General features: G+C 43.9%; 1 protein-coding gene across 6 annotated transcripts in view; it reads left to right on the top strand.

The window, feature by feature from the left end:
• The window catches only part of col11a2 (collagen, type XI, alpha 2), a 46,745-nt gene that overhangs the window by 2,696 nt on the left and 17,740 nt on the right, over positions 1-26,309 (top strand). The window contains exons 2-15 of one of the 6 annotated variants that reach the window (XM_031788575.1): positions 8,096-8,257; positions 9,138-9,348; positions 9,864-10,026; positions 14,289-14,411; positions 18,621-19,197; positions 19,252-20,006; positions 21,884-22,003; positions 23,569-23,772; positions 24,718-24,771; positions 25,038-25,079; positions 25,181-25,243; positions 25,579-25,653; positions 25,898-25,984; positions 26,214-26,270. In XM_031788575.1, coding sequence (XP_031644435.1) covers positions 8,096-8,257; positions 9,138-9,348; positions 9,864-10,026; positions 14,289-14,411; positions 18,621-19,197; positions 19,252-20,006; positions 21,884-22,003; positions 23,569-23,772; positions 24,718-24,771; positions 25,038-25,079; positions 25,181-25,243; positions 25,579-25,653; positions 25,898-25,984; positions 26,214-26,270 — 2,693 coding nt within the window. Of the gene's footprint in view, positions 1-8,095; positions 8,258-9,137; positions 9,349-9,863; positions 10,027-14,288; positions 14,412-18,620; positions 20,007-21,883; positions 22,004-23,568; positions 23,773-24,717; positions 24,772-25,037; positions 25,080-25,180; positions 25,244-25,578; positions 25,654-25,897; positions 25,985-26,213; positions 26,271-26,309 lie in introns of all 6 variants that reach the window. The other 5 variants (XM_031788574.1, XM_031788576.1, XM_031788578.1 and 2 more) reach the window with 5 other exon arrangements.

Below are 26,309 nucleotides of genomic sequence, written 5' to 3'. Positions count from 1 at the left end.
TTTTACATTTCGGGTGATGAAGTGCCCCTTTCAAATGAATGTGCACCTCTGTGTCTCTGACACCTTGGACTGTTTTTTTCTCGCGTTATGAACTATATGGATGGAGTGTGCTTGCAGAAATGCATAAGATAATTTACAAGTTCAGAAGTGCTTTCTCTTTATGATAATTACTCAACGAACAGAATATTCGTTTGTAAGACAAGGCCGTATCTAAAGATTCATTCAAACTCCTGCTACTACCCATGCTACTGCGTGATGGCTTCTTGGTTTATGATGTTCACCAATGGCATGTGGATATAGGCTAAACACTAAAACAGGTCCCCACCCAGGCAATGAAAACCCGAATTAGAGATGGTCTGTGCTGTGGCTCCCTCCAGAAGGTCTGCCCCTACTGTTTATTCCCTTCCATCTGGGGTAAAAAAAAGTGTGCATATATAGCACGACAGACACAGAGGGTACAAGGAATGAAAGCAGGGTTTTGTAAATGAACAAAATATGTGGGCAATATTTTCTTAACATGGATGTTCCTCAACCTAATTTCAAAGCAATCATTCTCAAAGAACGGTCTGTCTCACATATTCCAAACAAAACACCTTCCCTCACTGACACCCTCTTTCCCCTGCGCTCTCTCACTCTTCCTCCCCCTAGCAGTCACAGAGGTAGTGAATAGAGCCACTGTGGGGCCGATTAGTAGGGCCCTGGCTATTTGTTCTCAGCCTATGCCACAGGCATGCTTGTGGGTGTACATACGTTTGAATATTCATCTATGTGTACTCTGCAACTGGATGCCTGTCTCCTTTATTGTCCTTTTGTCTTGTATTTTTCCCCCCACGTGGGACATATTATTCACATATTTCTTGTTCTCTCTCTCTCTCTCTCTCTCTCGCTCTCGCTCTCGCTCTCTCTTCACCTCTCCCTCTTTTTCTCCCTGCCTTGTTGCTTTTGTCCAGTTGCATCTTGTCCCTGAAGTTGAGCAGTACCGTAGCCGCGTTTAGCTGCCTCCAACAGGAAGCAGCGGTGGTGGAGATCTCGTCAGACCACCACACTACCTACGAGAAACTGTTCAGTCACAAGGGCCTAGTGTTAGTGTACCATGAGAGGTGTCCGTCTCCTCCGTTCACTTATCATTTGAGTTGATGAGTGGTTCAGGGTTGGTCAAGAGCCCACAAAGAAAAACCAAAGGGGCATCAAGTCATCCACGATGTGTCATGAACCCCCCCCCCCCCCCCCCCCCCCCCCCCCAGTTGCCCACATCCCACTCCGCACACCCAGACGTAGACTTAGGGCTTGGCCCAGACCGCGGCCATACTGTAGATGTTAAACGTGCACGACCTAAGGCCCTAACTGCGTATCAACCATGTAAAGCTGTAAATCAAAAATCTTGCAGTGTCAAAAAAGGGCCTACCCACTTCACGTCGCCACCCACCATAAATATCAGACTAACCGCAGTAGCCCATCAGACTAGACCCCATCAGACTAGACCCCGACTAGAGGCACTTTCCACACTCTGCTTTTGAGGAGATGATTTGGGTTTTGCGAGACAGATAGTTAGACATCATTCCTTCAAGGGTTTTCTGAAAATTGACTTGCCAACGTGTGCCAAAGCGTAATCATACAGTGTCAGTCTAGACCTACTGTTCCTGGTAGACTAATCACTGTCATTTCCCTGGTTGTAGGAAGTGTGTTGGAGTGTTCGGGAACTCAGATGGGTACTTTTGCATGTAGATTTGTATCAATTATTTCAGACTGGCAATATTTTATATATGTTTTGAAGATCTCAGCTGTCCATTAGTGGGACATGCATGAGATGTAAGAATAGAAATGACAGATCATGCATTCTGCTATTGTACAGTCTAATCCGGAACTGTAGTTAGAATATATGGACCTAGTCATCTAGAATTCTCTTGCTATTTTAGTGTTGTTTTTGATCACGATAAGTGTTTTCGAGACCTATGATTTTCACAATGTATGGTTGTTTTTGTGGACAATTCACCGGGAATCCAGACAGTTTCTGTGTTTAAATGGCTGCTTGTACGGCCTATATCACCCCTGACCCCCTTCATATAACATAGTGGGCCATTTAGAGATTAAAAATCATAGCCTGCCATCGTCTCCCACCTCGCATGATGTTCGAATTCGAGACAATGTTCAACGATAAACATTTCAAAATGCTAGTTGATTTTACTGAAGGGAATTCCCCAATTCGGATTGGCTGTTTCCAAGGGTCTCCATAAACGATGATGATACCTTATTGTTCTGTAATCTGCATAGTTCCACAGCACTATTTAACAAGGCTGACTTTATCACCATTCCTAGTCTCAGTGGTAAATGGGGTTTAAGCTCTTTGGTATACTTTGCTAAAGTCTGGTTTGATTTCACTGTTTTCTATTTTTTTTAAATCAAGAGAGTCGCACACTCTGTGTATAAACTCTCAGTAATTTATTGGGTAAAACACTGGTTACCAGTCAGACTCATGGTTATGGCAACTATGTAACATTACAAAGTGACAACAATTTATGTTGTATATTTATAAAAGGCATTGCGTTTGGACTTACATGTAAAACAGAGTTGTGGATCCCCTGGTTAGGATGTGGGACAAGTTCAGCCATGTGTTTAACATGGAAAGGCACTAAGTTGTTACTCCCTGAGTTGGGATTCTTGCTCGTGCTTCTGTTGGATACTAGGCCTAACTGTCAAGAAGACATGTGCAGTATCTTAGCCTTCCAACTTTGCTTCAGTTCTTTATTTGGCAGCGGCTGTCTTGGGCTTGTATGTTTTAGTAGGCCACCAAGGCCTATCATATTGTGGTCCGGGTATCCTCCCTTAAGGGCTAATCCTGTCCTAGGCCCAACTGAGTCACTGGCTGAACTGAACTGGCGGAACATTCGTCACGGTCCACGTTGGCACTCTGCGGTAGAACTGCCGGTCGGGGGGGTAGCGCTACTTTTTGTAGCGTAGGGCAATGGTTAGGTTCAAATCTTCCTAGCCTGGTTAAACCAGACTGAACGCTGCGTTCAAAGTAAAACATCAGTGAACGTAGCACTCAAGTCTGTTTTAACCAGGCTATAGCTAGTCCACCTCCTCACTAGCTTCATATTAAACAGAACGAGCTGCGATTCACCACTGTCCACCATGCTGTCCTGCTTGTCTTACCCTACCATTCACCCGGAGTTGCTTGAGGGTACGATCCCATACGCAGAAGAACGAGGGCTTTCCTATGTCATGTTTTGTGGCGTTGACTTGTGATCTTCTTTATAGCACCTATTGTGATCTTCTACCCTACTGAATGTTTTTTTCTCCAGAGGCTGCAGGCCTCAGACAAAAGGAAGTGCAGCCATTACTAGGTTAGACCTACGCTGTAGTCAGGGGCTTACAACAGATTGTCTGATAATGTGATCTCCTGTCTAGTAACGCCTCTGTCGAATGAAACGTGTTTGGAGACACCCATGACCATATTAGGAGCAGACATGGAGGTGTGTTAGCTAGGCTGTTTGAAACGCTGATCGTGCCCAACACTGTATGTACATGACAGACGACAGGTGGTTTCTTTAATTGTATGACATGGCAACGTTTCATCAGTGGTTTTGTGGAATGGTTTGACGGTTAGAAGTCGTTAGAAGTTTCTCAATTTGAGGTTGAGTTCGTCAATCTTCAGTCGTCTCTAACACTTTAACCCCAGGCAACTCTTCCAAACATTTTACCTCACTTTGAAATCTCTACCGCAGTGACAAGTTGTGCGGTCTTTCATATTAAATCGGAATCGTATATAAATATATGTATATCATATGTCTCAATAACTCCTTTTTATAGTGCGGGTGGTTATAATGGATTTTCTGTCTGTGTACATGGATGATTATAAATACATTATAACTATAGAGAATGATACAAATTATAGGCCTAACCTCCAGTCTGAGCTGAACACACATGCCTAACTGTTGTGGTTGGCTGGAGAGAACGATAGAGTGAGAGTTCAAAGAGAGGAAATCGAGGACCAACTTGGATTTGGTCTGGGTCCTTTTTCGAAGGCAAGAATCGTCTTCCGTGTCATCTATGTTTCATCTCTTTTCTCATCCTATTTTTGTCTCCTTCTCATTCCATCCTGTCTGCAACTCTTTTCTGTTGTCTCTCTCTCTCTCTTTGTTTTTCTCACTGTCTCTCTCTCTAACAATGTCCGTTTGGTGTGGCAGTAAAGGTCAGAGGTCAATGTGTCAGGCTGCGGGTCTGTCTGGTATTTGGAGCCTTACGAGGAGGCCCCAGAAGAAAGAGTGAAAGGAGCGGGGGTGGAGGCGGGAAACAAGAGGTTACCCACGGGGTGAGGTGAAGAATGCTCCTCAGTCCTGGTTCTCACCCTCCTTGTTTAACGTTGGACAGTGTTACAAAAGTCTAGAGGGTCATCTGGAGTGTGACTGATCTGGTCTGCAGTGGTTTCAAAGGGCTCTGTTCAGCGTGTGTATTGTCATGTCTCCTAGTCTCCTTCAACATTGTCTGTTCCCAGTCTCTGTGTTTGGACAGTTGGTGTTTGGGTCAGTTAGCTGTTTTATGGTCAAAGATGTATTGGCCTGGATGTATGGACTCAGTGTTTAAACTGTGATCAGTTATGAACACTGTTGAATGGTTTTATTGGTGTGTGTGTGCCTCAGTGTGTGTGCTGTTACAGTGTGCATTCTGTCACAAATACAATGAAACAGTAGGCTATATCCATCAGTGTTTTATGCCATCCTATCAAGGCATAGATTGCTTTTCACCCCCAATATATTGTTTGTATTTAACGTTAATTAAACCTTTGGAAATAATTGAGGGTGAAATAAGACATGCAACTGCAGATAGAAATGTAATGAATAGAGCTAACAGGAGTCCTTATTCTACCTGACAGACAATCACGTCTGCTCTACACAGTACTTTTCTATCTGAGCGTTCTGTCACGTTTCACCCTCCTTTCTGACAGCTGTCAGGAGAGTTCTGTGTCTGACCTAGCCCCATCTAGTGGTCAATTAAGTTAATTACATGAATAAAGCAGCCGCCCAGCTCCTGTTTCAAATCAATCAAATCAAATCATATTTCTTTACCTGCACTTCATTACGTTGCACTATATCTCCCAATTGTCTTACATTTAGAATAGTTTTGATTGGGCATAATGCTAAATGTGAATCATTTTTCTTCATAATTAGGCCTGCATATAAAAGACACCATGAACAATTTCTAACGTTCTGGTTTATCATGGATGGAGCATACTACTGTACATGTATGTAGGCTATTTCCATGAAAGAAAATGGATAGGCTAGTTCAATGACTGTGCGATTGGGCAATGTGATTCCATAATCACCGTAGCTCACTATCCGGTGTATGTGACAATAACACATCGCGTTTTGTTTTCCTATTTTGCTGTGAATAAAGCAACGTGAAGGACAACAGAATGATTCTCATTTACAGCACAGGGTGTTAACTCCCTTGACACACCCGGCACTCCCATTTAGTGACGCTGTGTACAGGGTGGTCTCTACACTGTGACCATACGTGAGTGGTTAAAGGGGAGGGCGAGAGAAGAAAGAAAGCAGGCAAAGAGAAAGCGGGGGTTTGCCTGCGTGCCTGCCTTTTCTAACCCCGTCTGGCTCCATATTTTCCTGCTCCTTGTCCCGTGTTTTTTTTTTTTTGGGGGGGGGTTGTGTATTTCTGAAGTTATATTTTGGTTCGTTCTCCTCTCCCAAGGCCTACTGACAGGAAGGGCCCATTGAGCAGAGCAGCGGTGAGCGGGCCGAAACAGAGGTGTTCATTGTGTGCGTGATCCTGCGGTGGAGTCTGACACAGGCCGTGCTATCGCGGTTTCTCTCCTCCCCCCTCTCTCGTCCCCTTTCGCTCTCGTCCCTCTCTCACGGTCGCTCTCATCCTCTCTCTTTCTCCTTCGCTCTCTCCCTCTTTCTACCACCTTCTCTCTCTTTCTCTCCCTCTCTCCCCCACGACTCGTTATCCCAGTTACTGTTTTGGAGAGTTAATGGGGCAATACAGTATCACTCTCCCACTCTCTCTGTCTGTAGAGAATTCCCCCTCTGCTACACCGTTGATCCCTCCTTTTCCCTCTCTCTCTCTCTCAGTTAGTGTGCTGCTAACAGACTGTGGGCCCGATTCTCTGAGTCAATATTAACGCACCATTTGAGAGTTCACTATAAATATTGTCATCTGAGGCCTTCAAACATGTTGCTAGCAGGGTGTGACCTAAACACAATTAGCCTGGATTGGATAATTGTGATGAAAATGATATAATATCATATGGTCCAGTTCATTTTACATTGAGACTCCAATACAGAGTACAGACTGGCTTATGGGAATACGAGTATCATATCATTACATATGAATGTGCTTCGTTTGGGGGCATTTTTCAATGATCAAAAGATACATTCCTATTCCAGGCTAGGATTGCTTTTCTCTTTCGTTTCAAAGTGCTATTCGGTAAAGTGGCTGGAAATTGCTATAGTAAATGTGGCTTACTGTTTATTTTTATTTTTTAATGTAATGGCAACATTAAAGGTCTGTGGTAATTCAGTCATTCCAATACTTCCTGCCTGTAAAATGCTTGACTGGCATCATAAGGATATTAGGACTAGTGTCACTGCCGGGTGCGCTACAAATGAAACGTTGCCGCCCACTAACGGTATAGAAGAAATGGACCTAGCGTCTCGAACACAGACAGGGCAGCCAAGACCAACTCTTGACTGCAATAATACAACCTTGAGAAAAGTCCCTCCACTGAAACATAGTGAAGAAAGATGGGGAGTACCTTATCTTGTTTAGGCTGTACACACTGCTCTCTTGTTGGAGTGTCTAGGAACTTAGTCACATTCCGGAACCAACCAAGTGCCCCATTCCGGCTAAATTGGTAACTGGGTGGAGTCTAAACGATTTATCCTGCTAGGTAATAGAGCATGTTGGAAGTAATAAGTGCTTTGTTGAGTACATGAATTCAAGCATGCCTTCTTGCATCGCAAGAAGTTGTTTGACTTATCTCAGAAACTCTGTTTCCTGGTTTGATTGAATAAGGCTGTAGATTTCCACATCTTATCCAACCAATTCTTACTTGGGCAGAATAGACAGGTTCAACGTGGCACATTGAGTGAGGGCCAGTTTCCCAGATTAAGCCTAGTCTTAGCTAAAGGGTATGCTAAATGGAGAATCTCTATTGAAAGTGCTTTTTAGTCCAGATGTAGGCTTAATGTAGACCTGGGAACCTGGCCCTGAGGAGTCAGCCCATTGGTTTAGGCCTGGGAAACTGTCCCTGAGGAGCCAGCCCATTGGTTTAGGCCTGGGAAACTGTCCCTGAGGAGTCAGCCCATTGGTTTAGGCCTGGGAAACTGTCCCTGAGGAGCCAGCCCATTGGTTTAGGCCTGGGAAACTGTCCCTGAGGAGTCAGCCCATTGGTTTAGGCCTGGGAAACTGACCCTGAGGAGTCAGGCCATTGGTTTAGGCCTGGGAAACTGGCCCTGAGGAGCCAGCCCATTGGTTTAGGCCTGGGAAACTGGCCCTGAGGAGTCAGCCCATTGGTTCAGCCAAGCAAAGTATGGGTGACAGACAGTCATACCTGGTATGGAGGCAGGATGTGAGATTGGCGGTGATGTCTGCGGTCGGTTTATTCTGTTTGCACAGACTTCCATGACTCAGCACTATCCCATTTATGGTACTTGTTATATTTGCTTGACAGACACTGGTTGAATAGAGGAGCCTGTTCCTCAGGTTAGATAGGTGGTGGACTAGACTTGGGGACCTTCTATTGCCGTAAAAACGTTTTGCATGTATTTGTCTTACAGAAATAATTATGTCTATGATACTTTGACCTCTGGATGAGTGTAGGTGTAGGATATAGGCCTAATATTGAATCTACAAATCTTACTGGAATGGTTGTTGTCTGTGGTGGTGGGTCTCAGACCACAACCTATAAAGAAACATACTGTTATATGTAAGGTGATTCTAGTCAATTGGTTTCAATGTAAAAGCTATATCATGATAGAGTCCATTCATGAAGCTGTAACAAAGGATCACGACCATAACTCCATGCAGTTTTGTCTATTAACCCTTTCTCTCTCTCTCTTTCTCCGTCTCTTCTCAGATCCAGTGGATGTGTTGCGGATGCTGCAGCTGCCCTCTCTCCCCGAAGGGGTGCGGAAGGTTCCAGGCTTCTGCACCTCCCGCCGTGCCGGCTCCGCTGACCACGCCTACCGCATCACCAAGAAGGCCCAGATCTCTGCCCCCACCAATCAGCTCTTCTCAGGTACAGTACCTCTATATCCATGTCTAACTAGGGTCCTGTTCGGAAGAAAACTGATTCAAACAGGGAGGGACTACATGGACTTTCCTAATAAGACATTTTCCGTTGCAAAGCGCTTTAAAATGCCTTCCGTTGGGTGCCCTAATGAACACGACCCAGGCCTCAACTGGACTGAAGCCTCAACATACCTCATCTCTCAGGTTGACTTGGAAAGATGTGGTCTACATTACCTGTAAATGGGATGGATTGCTGAAATAATGGACACAGACTGGGGCATACAATTTATGCCACGTGCATTCTGTGAATTTATTTTTGTAATGTGTCATGATTGCTATTTTTGTCTCTTTTGGTGGTTCTTATCATTGTTGTTCGGTTTTAGAGTTTATTTTCATCCTACAATTACCATAAGGAGGTTAGTTGGGCCATAACTTTGCAGCTTTAGTGCTAGATTGCTTTTGCGCTAGGCATATAATTATTTCGTGCAAGAGCATGTGAAATGTAAATGCCTTTGGAAGAGCCTAAACAAGTGAAGGGCCAACTAACTATCGTCTGAGACCCTGAAGCGCGCTAGGATTGTAAGTAGCACTTATGTGGTTGAAAGATATCCTGAAAAGTCAGAAGCTCATTTTCTATGTCTGGTTTTAGATTTTTTCAACACCCACCTCTTATGTCTGTTCACACTTCAATCCTTCAAACCCTCACCTTTAAGATCCAATAAAATGTGCGTCTGTCTACACTTAGACACAACTAACTCTAATTTGTCATCAGTCGTCTACCCCTCTCCTGTGTCTAATGTCCTTCTTCCCTCAATGCCTCCCTCTTCTTTCTTTCCTAAATTCCTCTTTCTCCTCTTTTCCTCCCTTCATGCCCCCCCCCCCTTCAGGTCGTTTCCCGGAGAACTTCTCCATCATGGCCCTGGTCAAGGCCCATGCGGGCCTCCAGGCCTTCCTGTTGTCCATCTACAGTGAGCAGGGTGTCCAGCAGCTGGGTGTGGAGCTGGGACGCTCCCCCGTCTTCCTGTACGAGGACCAGACCGGCAAGCCCGCCCCCGAGGACTACCCCCTCTTCAGTGGCGTCAACCTGGCTGACGGCAAGTCAGTAACAACGCGTCCCGCGGCTCTGTGTGTGTGTGTGTGTGTGCCTGTGTCAGTATTTGCATGTGTACTGGGTTTGTTTGATGGACTATGGTTTTAAGTTTTTGCATGCATGCTTGTTTTTGTTTTATGCAACTGCGTTACATCATATGAATATCTTGTTGATTAGTCAGATCTTGCAGAGTTGTCATGAGATTTGACACATTTTGCCTCAGTGTCCCAGAACAGTGGTTTTCAAACCTCTCCTCAAGGACCATCAGAAGTTTCACAATTTTGTTGTAGCCCTGAACTAAGTCGCCGATCCAACTTATCAAGGGCTTGATAATTAGTTGACAAGTTGAATCTGGTGTGCTTGCTCTGGAACAGTTCAAGTACGTGGAACGGCTGGGGGTCCCATAAGTTTTTCACACACACACACACGTACAACTTACACGGTACATATTGGGGTTTCAATTAATTAAGCAACCCCCTCCAGCACATTACACAGATGTGCTTTACCTCCTCCCTGCCTGTAGGTGGCACCGCATCGCTATCTCCGTGTCGAAGAAGAACGTCACCCTGCTCCTGGACTGTAAGAAGCGCATGACCAGGGCCCTGCCTCGCAGCAACAGCCCCGTGGTGGATACCAAGGGCATCACTGTGTTCGGAGCACGCCTGCTGGACGATGAGGTCTTCCAGGTCAGAGGTCACACAGTTAGTCACTAGTGCCATAGAGATATGAATGACACTAATGCCTTAGAGACATACATGACACTAGTACCATAGAGACATACATGACACTAGTACCATAGAGACATACATGACACTAGTGCCATAGATACATACATGACACTAGTGCCTTAGAGACATACATGACACTAGTACCATAGAGATATGAATGACACTAATGCCTTAGAGACATACATGACACTAGTGCCATAAAGATATACATGACACTAGTGCCATAGAGACATACATGACACTAGTACCATAGAGACATACATGACCCTAGTGCCATAGATACATACATGACACTAGTACCATAGATACATACATGACACTAGTGCCATAGATACATACATGACACTAGTGCCATAGAGACATACATGACACTAGTACCATAGAGACATACATGACACTAGTACCATAGAGACATACATAACACCAGTGCCATAGAGACATACATGACACTAGTACCATAGAGACATACATGACACTAGTGCCATAGATACATACATGACACTAGTACCATAGAGACATACATGACACTAGTGCCATAGAGATATACATGACACTAGTACCATAGAGACATACATGACACTAGTACCATAGAGACATACATAACACCAGTGCCATAGAGACATACATGACACTAGTGCCATAGAGACATACATGACACTAGTGCCATAGAGACATACATGACACCAATGCCATAAAGACATACATGACACTAGTACCATAGAGACATACATGACACTAGTACCATAGATACATACATGACACCAGGGCCATAGAGATATACATGACACTAGTGCCATAGAGATATACATGACACTAGTACCATAGAGACATACATAACACCAGTGCCATAGAGACATACATGACACTAGTGCCATAGAGACATACATGACACTAGTACCATAGAGACATACATGACACTAGTGCCATAGATACATACATGACACTAGTGCCATAGAGACATACATGACACTAGTACCATAGAGACATACATGACACTAGTACCATAGAGACATACATAACACCAGTGCCATAGAGACATACATGACACTAGTGCCATAGAGACATACATGACACCAATGCCATAAAGACATACATGACACTAGTACCATAGAGACATACATGACACTAGTACCATAGAGACATACATGACACTAGTGCCATAGAGATATACATGACACTAGTGCCATAGATACATACATGACACTAGTGCCATAGATACATACATGACACTAGTACCATAGATACATACATGACACTAGTGCCATAGAGACATACATGACACTAGTGCCATAGAGACATACATGACAATAGTGCCATAGAGACATACATGACACCAATGCCATAAAGACATACATGACACTAGTACCATAGAGACATACATGACACTAGTACCATAGAGACATACATGACACTAGTGCCATAGAGATATACATGACACTAGTGCCATAGAGACATACATGACAATAGTGCCATAGATACATACATGACACTAGTGCCATAGAGACATACATGACACTAGTGCCATAGAGACATACATGACACCAATGCCATAAAGACATACATGACACTAGTACCATAGAGACATACATGACACTAGTACCATAGAGACATACATGACACTAGTGCCATAGAGATATACATGACACCAATGCCATAAAGACATACATGACACTAGTACCATAGAGACATACATGACACTAGTGCCATAGATACATACATGACACTAGTGCCATAGATACATACATGACACTAGTACCATAGATACATACATGACACTAGTGCCATAGAGACATACATGACACTAGTGCCATAGAGACATACATGACAATAGTGCCATAGATACATACATGACACCAGGGCCATAGAGATATACATGACACTAGTGCCATAGAGATATACATGACACTAGTACCATAGAGACATACATAACACCAGTGCCATAGAGACATACATGACACTAGTGCCATAGAGACATACATGACACTAGTACCATAGAGACATACATGACACTAGTGCCATAGATACATACATGCCACTAGTACCATAGAGACATACATGACACTAGTGCCATAGAGATATACATGACACCAGGGCCATAGAGACATACATGACACCAGGGCCATAGAGATATACATGACACTAGTGCCATAGAGACATACATGACACTAGTACCATAGAGACATACATGACACTAGTGCCATAGAGACATACATGACACCAGGGCCATAGAGACACACATGACACCAATGCCATAGAGACATACATGACACCAGGGCCATAGAGACATACATGACACCAATGCCATAAAGACATACATGACACTAGTACCATAGAGACATACATGACACTAGTACCATAGAGACATACATGACACTAGTGCCATAGAGATATACGTGACACTAGTGCCATAGATACATACATGACACTAGTGCCATAGATACATACATGACACTAGTACCATAGAGACATACATGACACCAATGCCATAGATACATACATGACACTAGTACCATAGAGACATACATGACACTAGTGCCATAGAGACATACATGACACTAGTACCATAGAGACATACATGACACTAGTGCCATAGATACATACATGACACTAGTGCCATAGAGATATACATGACACCAGGGCCATAGAGACATACATGACACCAATGCCATAAAGACATACATGACACTAGTACCATAGAGACATACATGACACTAGTACCATAGAGACATACATGACACAAGTACCATAGAGACATACATGACACTAGTGCCATAGAGATATACATGACACTAGTACCATAGAGACATACATGACACAAGTACCATAGAGACATACATGACACTAGTGCCATAGAGATATACATGACACTAGTGCCATAGATACATACATGACACTAGTGCCATAGAGACATACATGACACCAGGGCCATAGAGACATACATGACACCAAGGCCATAGAGACATACATGACACCAGGGCCATAGAGACATACATGACACCAGGGCCATAGAGACATACATGACACCAAGGCCATAGAGACATACATGACACAAGTACCATAGAGACATACATGACACTAGTGCCATAGAGATATACATGACACTAGTACCATAGAGACATACATGACACTAGTGCCATAGAGATATACATGACACCAGGGCCATAGAGACATACATGACACCAATGCCATAAAGACATACATGACACTAGTACCATAGAGACATACATGACACTAGTACCATAGAGACATACATGACACTAGTACCATAGAGACATACATGACACAAGTACCATAGAGACATACATGACACTAGTGCCATAGAGATATACATGACACTAGTGCCATAGATACATACATGACACTAGTGCCATAGAGACATACATGACACTAGTGCCATAGAGACATACATGACACTAGTGCCATAGAGACATACATGACACTAGTACCATAGAGACATACATGACACCAATGCCATAGATACATACATGACACTAGTACCATAGAGACATACATAACACCAGTGCCATAGAGACATACATGACACCAGGGCCATAGAGACATACATGACACCAAGGCCATAGAGACATACATGACACCAGGGCCATAGAGACATACATGACACCAAGGCCATAGAGACATACATGACACTAGTACCATAGAGACATATATGACACCAATGACATAAAGACATACATGACACCAATGCCATAAAGACATACATGACACTAGTGCCATAGAGACATACATGACCCTAGTACCATAGAGATATACCTGTCCCAATATTATTAGACTGCTATCTTTTCTTGTCTCCTCTCCTTCCTGAACAGAATGGGTAGAAAGACTGAAAATGGGTCTAACATCTTTCTTTGACCGATCAAGTTTTTACAGGTTTGTGGTCTGAAAGGAAAAGGGGGCCAGGAATGTGGAGTCTCCTGGGACACGGTTACCATTACTGTCTGTTGTAATGGTAGCACTTTCATTAAGATCTGCTTCAGTAAACTGGCTACCATGTTATGGCATTACCAAGCTGAACCTCTCACAATCACTGCAATGTTCTTCGTTTAATCTTCATGTTCTTCTTCTTCTTGTTTGTCCAGCAAAAACCTGATCAACCCTTCTCCCTTCAACGGCAGCGGATCTGCTTTCAGCTCAGGAACTGATTCAAGTGATATTACTTGTCATTTCAATGAGGCTTTCTGTTGGTTTTCTAATTCCCACAGGGCGATATCCAACAGCTGCTGATCGCATCCAACCCTCAGGCTGCTTATGACTTCTGTGAACACTACAGCCCTGACTGTGACTCCCCTCTACCCAAGACCCAGTCCCAGGACCCCAACACATACGTGAGTAACACAGCAAAACACCACAGACACTGAACAGCCACCTGGAAGGGAATTAGGATTCACCAATGCGCCACCACAAGTCACAACAGTTTTCTGTAGTACGTTTACCACTTGGAGCTCACGTCACTAGAGTCTCTCTTTGCAGTCCAGCTACTTCCAACATCACGGCCACAGCATAAAGCAACTCAGGACCACGCATCCCAGTGCAACACAACACAGGATAGCATAGTGCAGTACTGCTATCCCAAGCCCCAATATACACTGATATGAAGGGATGTCCACACAAACCCCTCTGCTCACTGAAGGCAGTGAGGCCTCATCCTCCCCAGCCATCGACAGCTCCAGGAAGTCATCAAAGTGCTGCTCTGTCCTCTCGCGTTATGAGTTTGTATCTACCCACTTTCCCCCTCACCTACGTGTGTTCTGAGGGAATTCAATAAAAGCAGAGCCCTTTCTCTACCACTACAAACAATACAACATTAAACAATGCCGTAGTACGTCAGTAAACTTATGAGAAACTCATCAGAAGAATGACGTTTTTAATTTGTTTGTGTTTGTTGAAATCCTGGTGCAAGACTTATTTCAATATAGACACACAAGCATTGAATCACAGTCGATATGCACTCAACTGGAATAAAAGGCTGTTTTAGAACAAAATGGAAGACAGAAAGGTCGGGGAAAGAGGATGATACAAGTAGCCTGCTTCTCTACATTTAATTTCATGAGTATCAGGAGAATTATCACGTTGGATTGCACCAATCACAGAAAACACGTGTTAGAAATGCTGCTGAAATGAGTGCTGTGGAATGAATATAAATCGGTGTGGTTTTATTCATTGCGTTTGTTTTCTCATTCATCAAGATCCTCCGTGTGTCTCCATTAATAGCTCTCCAGACATTAATCAACACATGGAGTCCTAATGAATCGAAAAACATTGCTTTTATTTTCTTTTCCAACGCGCTCATCCCCACCATATTTCCCCCTTTACTTCTCCTTTCATGACTTCCTGTCCACCCCCTCTGCCTTTCTCTGCCTTTGAAACTCACTCTTCGCACCTCCTGTCCTTCATTCCACTGCCTCCATTCCTCTGCCTGCACGACCCTCTTGGCCACACCCCCATCTCTCTCAGTACTTTGATGAGGAGTAAGATGACCATGAGTACCTCTATTATTATGGGGAAACAACAGACCCCCCCCCCCCCCTCCTCTGTCCACCTCACCTCCGCCCGACCAAGGGGCCCCACTCAACAGGTAAAAAGGGGAGCAAGAGAATCAAAATAGAGGGAAAGGAGGGAGAGAGAGAGGCACAGGGAAAGAGGTGTGAAGACAAATAAGGTTCAGGCTCAGTACATGAAAAAATAATGACATCATTTTTTGTTACTGTAAGACATCCCTTTTGTAAGTTAAATTTGCGTGTTACATTTTTTCAATATCATATTAAAAAAGTTTAGGTCTCCATGCCTCTCTCCCTGCCACTCTGTTTCTCCCTACTCTCCTCTGTAATACGACCCTTCTCGTGGTGTCATTCACATGACAGCTCGTCCTCTGACATCACCTCTTTACACCTCACCTATCACATTGTATTAACATTGTGTTATTAATGTTGTATTAATGTCATTTACATGTTGTCATTGTCGTATATATGAGTATGTGTAGGTATGTTAACAATGTGGGGGCACTGGGGGACCAGGTACAGCACACACACCTCTCTCCCTTATTCTCTGGCCACACTGCCCCTCTGTCCCTTATTCTCTGTCCCACTGCCCCTCTCTCCCTTATTCTCTGTCCCACTGCCCCTCTCTCCCTTATTCTCTGTCCCACTCCCCCTCTCTCCCTTATTCTCTGGCCACACTGCCCCTTTGTCCCTTATTCTCTGGCCCCTTTGTCCCTTATTCTCTGGCCACACTGCCCCTCTCTCCCTTATTCTCTGGCCACACTGCCCCTCTGTCCCTTATTCTCTGGCCACACTGCCCCTCTCTCCCTTATTCTCTGGCCCCACTCCCCCCCTCTCCCTTATTCTCTGTCCCACTCCCCCTCTCTCCCTTATTCTCTGGCCACACTGCCCCTCTCTCCCTTATTCTCTGTCCCACTCCCCCTTTCTCCCTTATTCTCTGTCCACACTGCCCCTTTGTCCCTTATTCTCTGTCCCACTCCCCCTCTCTCCCTTATTCTCTGTCCCACTCCCCCTCTCTCCCTTATTCTCTGTCCACACTGCCCCTCTGTCCCTTATTCTCTGGCCACACTGCCCCTCTCTCCCTTATTCTCTGGCCACACTGCCCCTCTCTCCCTTATTCTCTGGCCACACTGCCCCTTTGTCCCTTATTCTCTGTCCCACTCCCCCTCTCTCCCTTATTCTCTGTCCCACTCCCCCTCTCTCCCTTATTCTCTGTCCACACTGCCCCTCTGTCCCTTATTCTCTGGCCACACTGCCCCTCTCTCCCTTATTCTCTGTCCCACTCCCCCTCTCTCCCTTATTCTCTGTCCCACTCCCCCTCTCTCCCTTATTCTCTGTCCACACTGCCCCTCTGTCCCTTATTCTCTGGCCACACTGCCCCTCTCTCCCTTATTCTCTGTCCACACTGCCCCTCTGTCCCTTATTCTCTGTCCACACTGCCCCTCTCTCCCTTATTCTCTGTCCACACTGCCCCTCTGTTCCTTATTCTCTGTCCACACTGCCCCTTTCTCCCTTATTCTCTGTCCACACTGCCCCTTTCTCCCTTATTCTCTGGCCACACTGGGCCGGACCAACTGTCAAGAGAAGGAAGGAAAATAAATGAATACAAAACAATGGACTTTATATATTTTGCTATCATTTTTTGCAATTGCTCATATGATTATTACCCTCAACTTGGAAATAACAACTTAATTAATGCAGTACATGTTTTGTATGAAAGTAGGCATTAAAGGTAGACATACATCATATCACTGGGTCTGAGTCTCAGTTTGAGTCTCAGTTATGACAAAACAACGGAGCAATTGTACAAAATGACTAGCTGAGGATAAGGAAGGATTATTCAACTCAGACAGCAGTGGGTGAGAAAGGGCTGTCATGTATCAGATGTGTCTGTATTAACATCATTTGCATGTCTGATTCTTTCTGGGATTAACCACTGCATTTCTGCTTTTCATGTGTATAAATGTTACTGCATGCTTCCACATATTTGACTTTTGTAATCGGTCTTTTGGTCAATATAAGGTATCAATGTGTCTGTCCCCCTGTACATCCATGGTTATGCATTTCCCCTGGATCTGGCATAAATATGCCCCTGTCTGTCCATTTGTCTGTCAATCTCTCTGTGCCTCAGTTTAACTGTCTGTCTAAATACCTGTGTTTTTCAATGTCCCTTTTCTGTTGTCTATATCTCATTATGTGTAATATACATGTTTCTCACTGCATGTCCAATGAGCTATTCTCTACATATATGCACACACACTGTACATATTTTTGTATTTGCCTGAATTTGAATATATCGGTTATATCTGTGTATATTCTTCACTTGTTAGAATATCAGATCACGCCCCAGTACAACAAACTTTTGTTCGCCTGACACCCAATGCTGCTGCTTCTCTGTGGCTATGAGCTCACAGCTCTCTCGCAGTTGGACGGCTCAGTGCATCAGAGGCTACAGCTTTACCTGACCGTTACATCCCCAGTGCCTCCGCAAGCCACAGGCTCCATTTGTCATTAGCACAGAGATGCTGCTTTTTTAATATGGAGAATGGCATTACTGGAGAGATCAGCATCCATTGCACTGTACGAGCTGAGTATTAGGCTACACATTGTATTACATTGACTTCCAAAAATATAATTCTACACTGTCCCCTGTTGTAATTTAAGTCTTGTCATTGGCACATAGCACCATTCCTACCTTGCTCCGATTAGTCAAGGTTTCAATTGGCTTTAAAATGCTCAGTTCCCATCTTTCCAGTGCTACATTGAAACAACTTTTCTTTATAGGAACTGTAAAGCACCTTTGCCCACATTCTGCTGTATCCAGTAATGCCAGAACAGTCTCAGTAAATCACCCAAGCCTAAGCCATCTTTAAATCACTGTCTCAAAACATCCACCTTTGTCTTTCTCTCTCCATCTATCCATCCCCTGTGCTTTCATCCCTTCCCACCCCCCAATGTATCTCTCTACCTCTCCTCTCTCTCAACACCCACCCTCACAAACTATAACACAACACAACCGACACGCATGCACAACAGAAGGGTGCCAATGGCAATGCTGACAAACGCAAACCCGTGGTAGTTAAGGCTGACAAACCTATAGTCGTTAAGGCGGACAAACCTGGAGTCGTTAAGGCAGACAAACCTATAGTCGTTAAGGCAGACAAACCTATAGTCGTTAAGGCGGACAAACCTATAGTCGTTAAGGCAGACAAACCTATCGTCGTTAAGGCGGCCAAACCTATCGTCGTTAAGGCAGAAAAACCTGTAGTCGTTAAGGCGGACAAACCTATAGTCGTTAAGGCGGACAAACCTATAGTCGTTAAGGCTCCCAAACCTGTAGTAGTTAAGTCGGCAAAACCTGCCTCAACCAAACCTGTGAAAGCAGAGCATGCTAAGCTTGAGGCCACAGCCAAACCAGCTAAAGCCGTACCTGCTGCCACCAAGCCCAGCAAAGCCAAGCTTTACCCGGCCAAAGCCAAACCTACTGCAATTGAAGTCCTCCTGAACAAGATCAAACCCACTACAGCCACACCAGTGGCCAAGCCCACACCTGCTGCGAAAAAAGGTGAAAAAAAAGTAAATGGCAAACCTATAGTTGAGAAGAAAGTAAATGGTGAGGCCAAAATCAATGGCAATGCCAAACCTATAGTTGAGAAGAAAGTAAATGGTGAGGCCAAAATCAATGGCAATGCCAAACCTATAGTTGAGAAGAAAGTAAATGGTGAGGCCAAAATCAATGGCAATGCCAAACCTATAGTTGAGAAGAAAGTAAATGGTGAGGCCAAAATCAATGGCAATGCCAAACCTAGAGTTGAGAAGAAAGTAAATGGTGAGGCCAAAATCAATGGCAATGCCAAACCTATAGTTGAGAAGAAACTAAATGGTGAGGCCAAAGTTAATGGCAATGGTAAAACCCATGAGGATAAGAAAGTGAGTGGTAATGGAAAAAGCGCCAGTGACAAAAAAGCTAATGGCAAAACCGAAGCAGCAAAACCTGAAACCACTAAAGCCCAGCCCAAAAAAGACGTCGCTAAAGTTAAAGTAGAAAAAACTGTGGTCAGCAAAGTGAAACCAGCAAAAGCAGAAACCAAAGTAGTGGTAGCAAAAACCGAAGTCAAAGTTAAAGTAGTAAAAACCGAGGTCACAAAGGTTAAGGAAGCGAAAACCGAGATCACTAAAGTCATACCAAGAGAGTCAGTTGTCATCAAAGTTCCTCCCTTCCTCAAACCTGCACCGAAGAAAGAGCTGCCAAGCCCAGAACCTGCTTCCCCGAAGCCAGAGAGAACCAAGGTGGTGCTTGATGTAAATAACGTCAAATCGATGACCCAAAAAATGCCTCCCTTCGGCAAGACTGCATACAGTGGCACCGTCGTCCCTGTGCCGGAAAAACCAAAGAAGAAAACGGGCAACGGTTATCAACAGGTACAAACAAAGAGCCCATGGTGGCAGTCCAGAGCTGTATCTTCCAGCTATCCCTTCTGGGAACCAGGTCGTTCTCCATCCAGATTTTACTGCAAATGTCTGTTCAACAAGCAGGCTTGTAGTTCTACTTTAAACGAATGATAGTTTTAGTGCCTCGTTTTAGGTGTAAAGAGTTTATACTTTTTTAGCCACACTTCTCAAATGATTTTGAGCCGCAGAGAAGGTAAACCATTTTTATACAACGGTACATACCTTCACTATGGGTATGTTTACGTACATAGATTACAGTGATACAGAAAAGCTGTGACTCTTATTTGTTTCATACTCATATCTATATAAGAAGTAAATGTTTTATACTTGTCTGAATGATTCATATCATTTACAAATCTTGGATGTAACATCTATAAAGCTAAAACTGCACAGTTCAACGCTGCTGACCAATTTGGATTCGTTGGGACTGCAATTCTTTTTTCGACTCAACCACTAACAGCTATGGAATTGAGTGTGAAAGACCTAGCTAGGTGGTGGACTGCCTGGTCCTCAGAAAGGAAGTTGGCTCATACCAACCTGGACCCTCTCCTCCGTTTACATATCATATGATCAATATGATGGTGAGAACCTATATGATATAGCGGTGTAACAGACTGTCGTATTGACGCATGGCTACCTGTACAGTCTCCTCTCCGTTTCCTGACAAACTCCCCTTCAAAGCTCCTGAAACTCAGAACCTGTTCTCAGCGTTCACACGGGGCCTGTTGTTGTCTTTTTTTCCGTCATTGAGTGGCGCGCTAGTGAAGGGATTGACCTGTGTGCATGCGTTTCTTACACAGACAAAGGGAGACATAAAACATATGTACCCACACAATCTGTAGACAATAGAATACAACTTTTCCCGTTTCTCTCTCTCTCTCTCTCTCTCTCTCACTTCTCTTCTGTCCTCTCAAACGTGGGTTCTCTCGAAGACGTGTCCCCCCCCGTTTTGATCATATTGGAGTGAAATATGAGTGAAGCAGTCTCACAGAAGCTAAGCACGCTAAATATGCTTAGGTATCAGTTCAACTCCACTCAGTGCACGTCGTAGACCTCTGGCTCAGTTACTATTAACATGCAAGTCGAATTGAGATGGGCGAGTATGTCAATGTAATGAAGCTCTGAGATGGTTCAAAAATATATATATATGTCAAAGCCATATGTATTACAGTTATCAGATAAGTTTGTACTGATTTGAAAAACGGGTAAGTATTTAGTTGTTGTGAATATCTCTGCTCTGAGGTTATTTGGAACTTGTTGAACTTGTTCTGTGAGGCTGCTTTTTGTGGTTGAAACTTTTTCCCGTGTCTCTGGTTAAAGTCTTTCCCACTTCATAGAGGAGACCAAACAAAATATGCATCCACTATTAATAACAGTGATAATCCATCTCACCAGGAGTGGTCAAGTTGAGGCCTTCTCCAACCTTCTGACATCAGCAGAAGACCAGACTTGACCTAATGAACCTATCGTGGCTTTGTGGCTCTTTTTTTTACCAGACAACGTTTTTCAGGAATTCAATAAATACATTTTAGTATGGACCGTTCCTAAATCTTGCAGATGGCAACATTTCTAGTCATCAAGATTTTTTGAACTGCTAAAATGTATTTCTAGCTCAAAGTGACATTTCTAAACTTTGAAAACATGTTTTGCCAGAGAACTCTTTGGCAAAACTATTTGATGTTTGCCCTTTTTACCTGACAAACATCCCCTTTAATGTGTCTCATCTTTTCTTTAAACACATCAGTCATAATACTGACCATCTTAAAACTAACCACCCTTTCTCATTCAAACCCGCCTACCTCCACCCTGGTCCCCACCCCCCACCTCTTCTTGACCTGACCAATCAGGATGTAGAAACTGCAAATTCTGAGGCTGGCCACACCCCTACAGAGACGGATTATTATTACGAGGAGGCAGTCCTACAGCCAGAGAGTGAGGTGATTGGACAAGAAGGGACGACTGGCCAGGTAAACCGCACATAGCAAAACAGTGGGAGAAGACACCATCGATATCACACTAGTTCAAAACACTCCCCAGCTAAAGTCAATACAACATGAATTATTAGATACTGTTATATTCTTCCTAGTAATCTCTATGTGGAGGTGAGCCCAGCCATCCGGTAGTACAACAAAGTGGTCTAACAGGTTGTCACGCACCATAACAACTCCTACCCATTTTGTTGCCACCAGAGCCATGAGACATGCCACACTTTTTCAAAGAGGAACGCAATCACATTCATTTTGGCGTATCAAACATTTTCATGTGGCTCTCATTTTCCCTAACCCAAGATCATTTTTTGTTTGTTCTCATATCAATATTCTAATTTGATAACACATTTAGTCTTGAAATAAGAACAACAGTCTTGAGAAAATGGAAGTCGCGTACGAATGTTTGATATACACAGCGGAGGAATGGATATCATGCATTCTTGTTTGAGCGCATACGGAACTGTATTTTGTTGAGAGAATTCTAGTGGCAGCCAGAATGTGTGACTCTTTCCTCACAGTTCTGTTGTATGTGTTCTCTTTATTTTATATGAATCGTTTTTAAAAAATGATTATCTTCAAAGAAGAAATGGTAAATCATTGGAAAAATGTTTCTGAGATTTGTTTTCTATTGAGAAATAAATCAGTTCCTTTATTTCAATAGCCAGCATTCTATTCAGTCATTTCTATCTATGTGATCAATGTTGGACCTGTTACATAATGTTTTACATAACCAGCAGTGGTAAGTTGAATAGGGAAAAGTAACATAGTAATAGCTTTGCATAATAGCAGCTGCTTTTGTTTTCACAAAGTGGGGGGGTTTCACCTCATTCTTGTGTGTGTGTGTGTCAGTGAGTCTTGTACACTAAAATATTAGTATATTGCTACCCAACTTTTAATCTCCATTGTGTAGAATGGAATATGTAAAACTGCCTAGGTAAAGAATTATGAAATTTCCCTCACACACTTAATTTTGATAATGTTAGTATATTGCTAGCCCACAATTATTCTGCTTCCGTTTCAGTTAACTCAATCATTAGACACAAACACACAAGCTGGTGATAAACCCTAGAAGCTTTGGTGGAAACATGCCATTATTATAAGTTTAAGAATAAACACAAATATGCCTACATTTGTAAGAGATGATGGCTTCAAAGGCCCAGAAGGCCCTTAATGAAAATTGTGGCGATATTAATGGAGCATGAATGGACCTTAAGCTTTCCATGCTTTGGTGAGGAAATTTCCGGAAGAACTGGCTGTTCCTTTGATGTCCACCAGGTGTCACTATGCTCTATGTCCCTCTGTCAGTGTCTGTGTTTTGTAAAAGGTAAGACTTATCACACTCTCTGCCGTCTCCTTTTCTCCCGGTATCTCTCTGCTTCTTCATCTATCATTTACTGTCACTTTACTTTTCGTCAATGTCTTGGATTTCTTTTCTATGATCTTTTTCCTCTTCCTGTCTTCCTCTCCCTTCTCTCTTTCTCTATCTCTCTCTTTGCTCTTTTTCTCTCTGTTGGCACCTCCATTCCGTCATCGCTCTGCCCCAGGTGGAGGAGACATTGGTGGCAGAGGGGGTAGATTTGGCCAAGGCAGGGGGTGAGGTCGAGGCCTTTACTGAGGAGTATGTGACTGGAGACCTGGGCATGAAGGAATACGACTATTCCTACAAGGACTACAACGAGCCTCTGCCCGAAGGAGAGACTGACGGCTACATGGGCCCCGCCCTGTCCGCTGTGACAGACGAGGGAGGCGTAAGTCACTGCGCTTCCACCAAATCTTTCTTTCAATCCTAGCAGGAGCTGAAATAGGATTTGTGTATACTCGGTGTATACTCTGGTTAGTATGCATACACAAAGAGGTACTAAAGGCGCAGCAAATGATCTGGCTCGGATCTCATTTGTTTTTAATGCCTGTCTATGTGTATGTCTCCATTTGGACTTGCTATTAAGCTTGAAGTTATAGGTCGCCCCGAGGGAAGGATGCTCTGAAGACTTTTTAGTGAGGAGAGTTGATAAAAGTTGACGCCCAACGAGGGTCTGGACTTATTTACATTATTTGTTTATACACTTAGACACTGTGGTCTCTTTAGAGTACTCTTAAGATTACATAGTATTTCGGACATAAAACAGGTGAAATTTATTGCTTCTACAACCTTGTAAATAGCAATATTTTTGGCGACCATTTTATGATTCAAACCCACTCTGCTCATTTGCCTTTTGGTAGGAAAGACCACAGTATATACAGTATTCTGTCTGTACTGAATATATCTCTCATTAATACTATGTTGTGTATGTGATATTATCAACCCAGAACACATCCTTTGCAGGTATGTTTTCTGTAACTTGGTGATGAGCCATTGATTTGTCCAGTTTGATAAGGAGCTACAAAATGTCCTATGAAACGAAGCCTTTTGAGAAATGGTTAACCTCTAAAATAGTTCCCTTGCTTTTACAAACAAACGCTACAACACCGCATTTCTCCAAGGCCGTGCCATAGAACCATTTTGAGCTACCTTTGGGTGACGTGGGAATCAACTGTTATTGGTGGATTTGCTTTTATGACTATTTCTACCTCAACCTGTTGGCTACACGCCATGTCGGCAGGTTTGACAAAAGCTCTTGGTGGAGTGTGTGTCGGGTCTGTAGGCATATTCATTGACTGTGCTGTATTGTGGGTTACATGTGTGTTTTCCTCAGGCCTCAGTGAGTGCCGTAAAAGGAGAGAAGGGAGAGCCTGCTGTCCTTGAGCCTGTGAGTTGCCATTTACGTTGTTGTTTCGTTGTTATAGCTACTCCTGTGCACTGTGACCTCCTCATCTACAGGGGGCACCACAACATTCAGTAGTCAACGTACGTTTCACAAGAAACAGTTTAGCTGTCCCGAACACCGAGTTACCACAAGGCCAGAGGATTCCCCGAATTTCCTGTGGATGGAATTGATATGGAAATAAGTAGCAACGTCTGACGTTGAAATACCACCACTGTCTCTCAGTCCCCCATGTTTTACATTCTTCACAGGGTATGTTGATTGAGGGACCTCCGGGACCAGAGGGACCAGCAGTAAGTGCATTTCATCCAGCTCTTTCTACTGAATTGCGTCTCATAGAATAGAATACCTTTATTTACTGTACTTATCCCAAACTCTTCTTCTTCTCCCTTAGGGTCTCCCCGGACCTAATGGCCCATCTGGCCCTCCTGGCTCTGTTGGTGATCCTGGCGAGAGGGTGAGTTTTTATTTAACCTTTATTTAACTAGGCAAGTCAGTTAAGAACACATTCTTATTTACAATTAAGGCCTACCCCGGCCAAACCTGGACGACACTGGGCCAATTGTGCGCCGCCCTATGAGACTCCCAATCACGGTATTCTATTGTGATACAGCCTGGATTCGAACCATGAGATGCAGTGCCTTAGACCGCTGCTCTACTCGGGAGTCCTACTTTTACCTACTATCTAATGTATTTCTGTGTTTCTGAACAAGTTAAACTTGATGTATTGTTTGTCTATGGCTTTAGTTGTCTTGTTGTGGTGGTTGACTGTGCTGGTATCTCCTCCTGTAGGGAATCCCTGGAAAGTCTGGTATCCCCGGTGCCGATGGCGTCCCTGGCCCCCCCGGAACGTCTGTCATGCTGCCCGTGAGTGAACGACTGATGCCCTTCTGGCAATCATCCCTACGGCCCTCTTACGTTCTTTCTTTCCCCTTTCGTTTCCATACCTTTTCTCTCTCTCTCTCTCTGTTGTCTTTGAACAGTCTTAATCTTTACCCTGTTCTTCATCAGTTTGTTTCTTTCTCCGACTCAGACCCCAGTACTGAGTCGTAAGGTTGAAGATGACAAACTGCCTTAATTGGGAATAATTGTATGTTTTCTCTCTCTGTAGTTCCGTTTTGGAAGCAGTGGAGGAGACAAGGGTCCCATGGTCTCAGCACAGGAAGCCCAGGCTCAGGCCATTCTGTCTCAGGCCAGGGTGAGGGATGAGAGTTCAACACTGTCCGTCACACTGGTTTATCACACAGCTTTAGCACGCACTACAAAAACACCCCGAATGATTTAACGAACACAACATAAGACAACATGTAGGTTGAATGCAATCTCTTTCGGGACAGTGTTCTTAAGGGCAGTTCTCATGTGTTCAAAATGGTCTGAGTAATGGCTAAGGGCTGACGTGGCCTCTTGTTGTTACTCCTTTCTCTTAGCTGGCTCTGAAGGGACCACCCGGACCAATGGGCTACACTGGACGCACAGGACCTCTGGTGTGTACCCTCCCTTTTCCTCCGTCACATTTCCTCCAA

The sequence above is a fragment of the Oncorhynchus kisutch genome, linkage group LG14 (genome assembly GCF_002021735.2).
Source record: "Oncorhynchus kisutch isolate 150728-3 linkage group LG14, Okis_V2, whole genome shotgun sequence".
In the NCBI taxonomy this organism is placed as follows: domain Eukaryota; kingdom Metazoa; phylum Chordata; class Actinopteri; order Salmoniformes; family Salmonidae; genus Oncorhynchus; species Oncorhynchus kisutch.
Note: the sequence above shows the minus strand (reverse complement) of the source record. Positions and strands in the feature narration are given on the sequence as shown.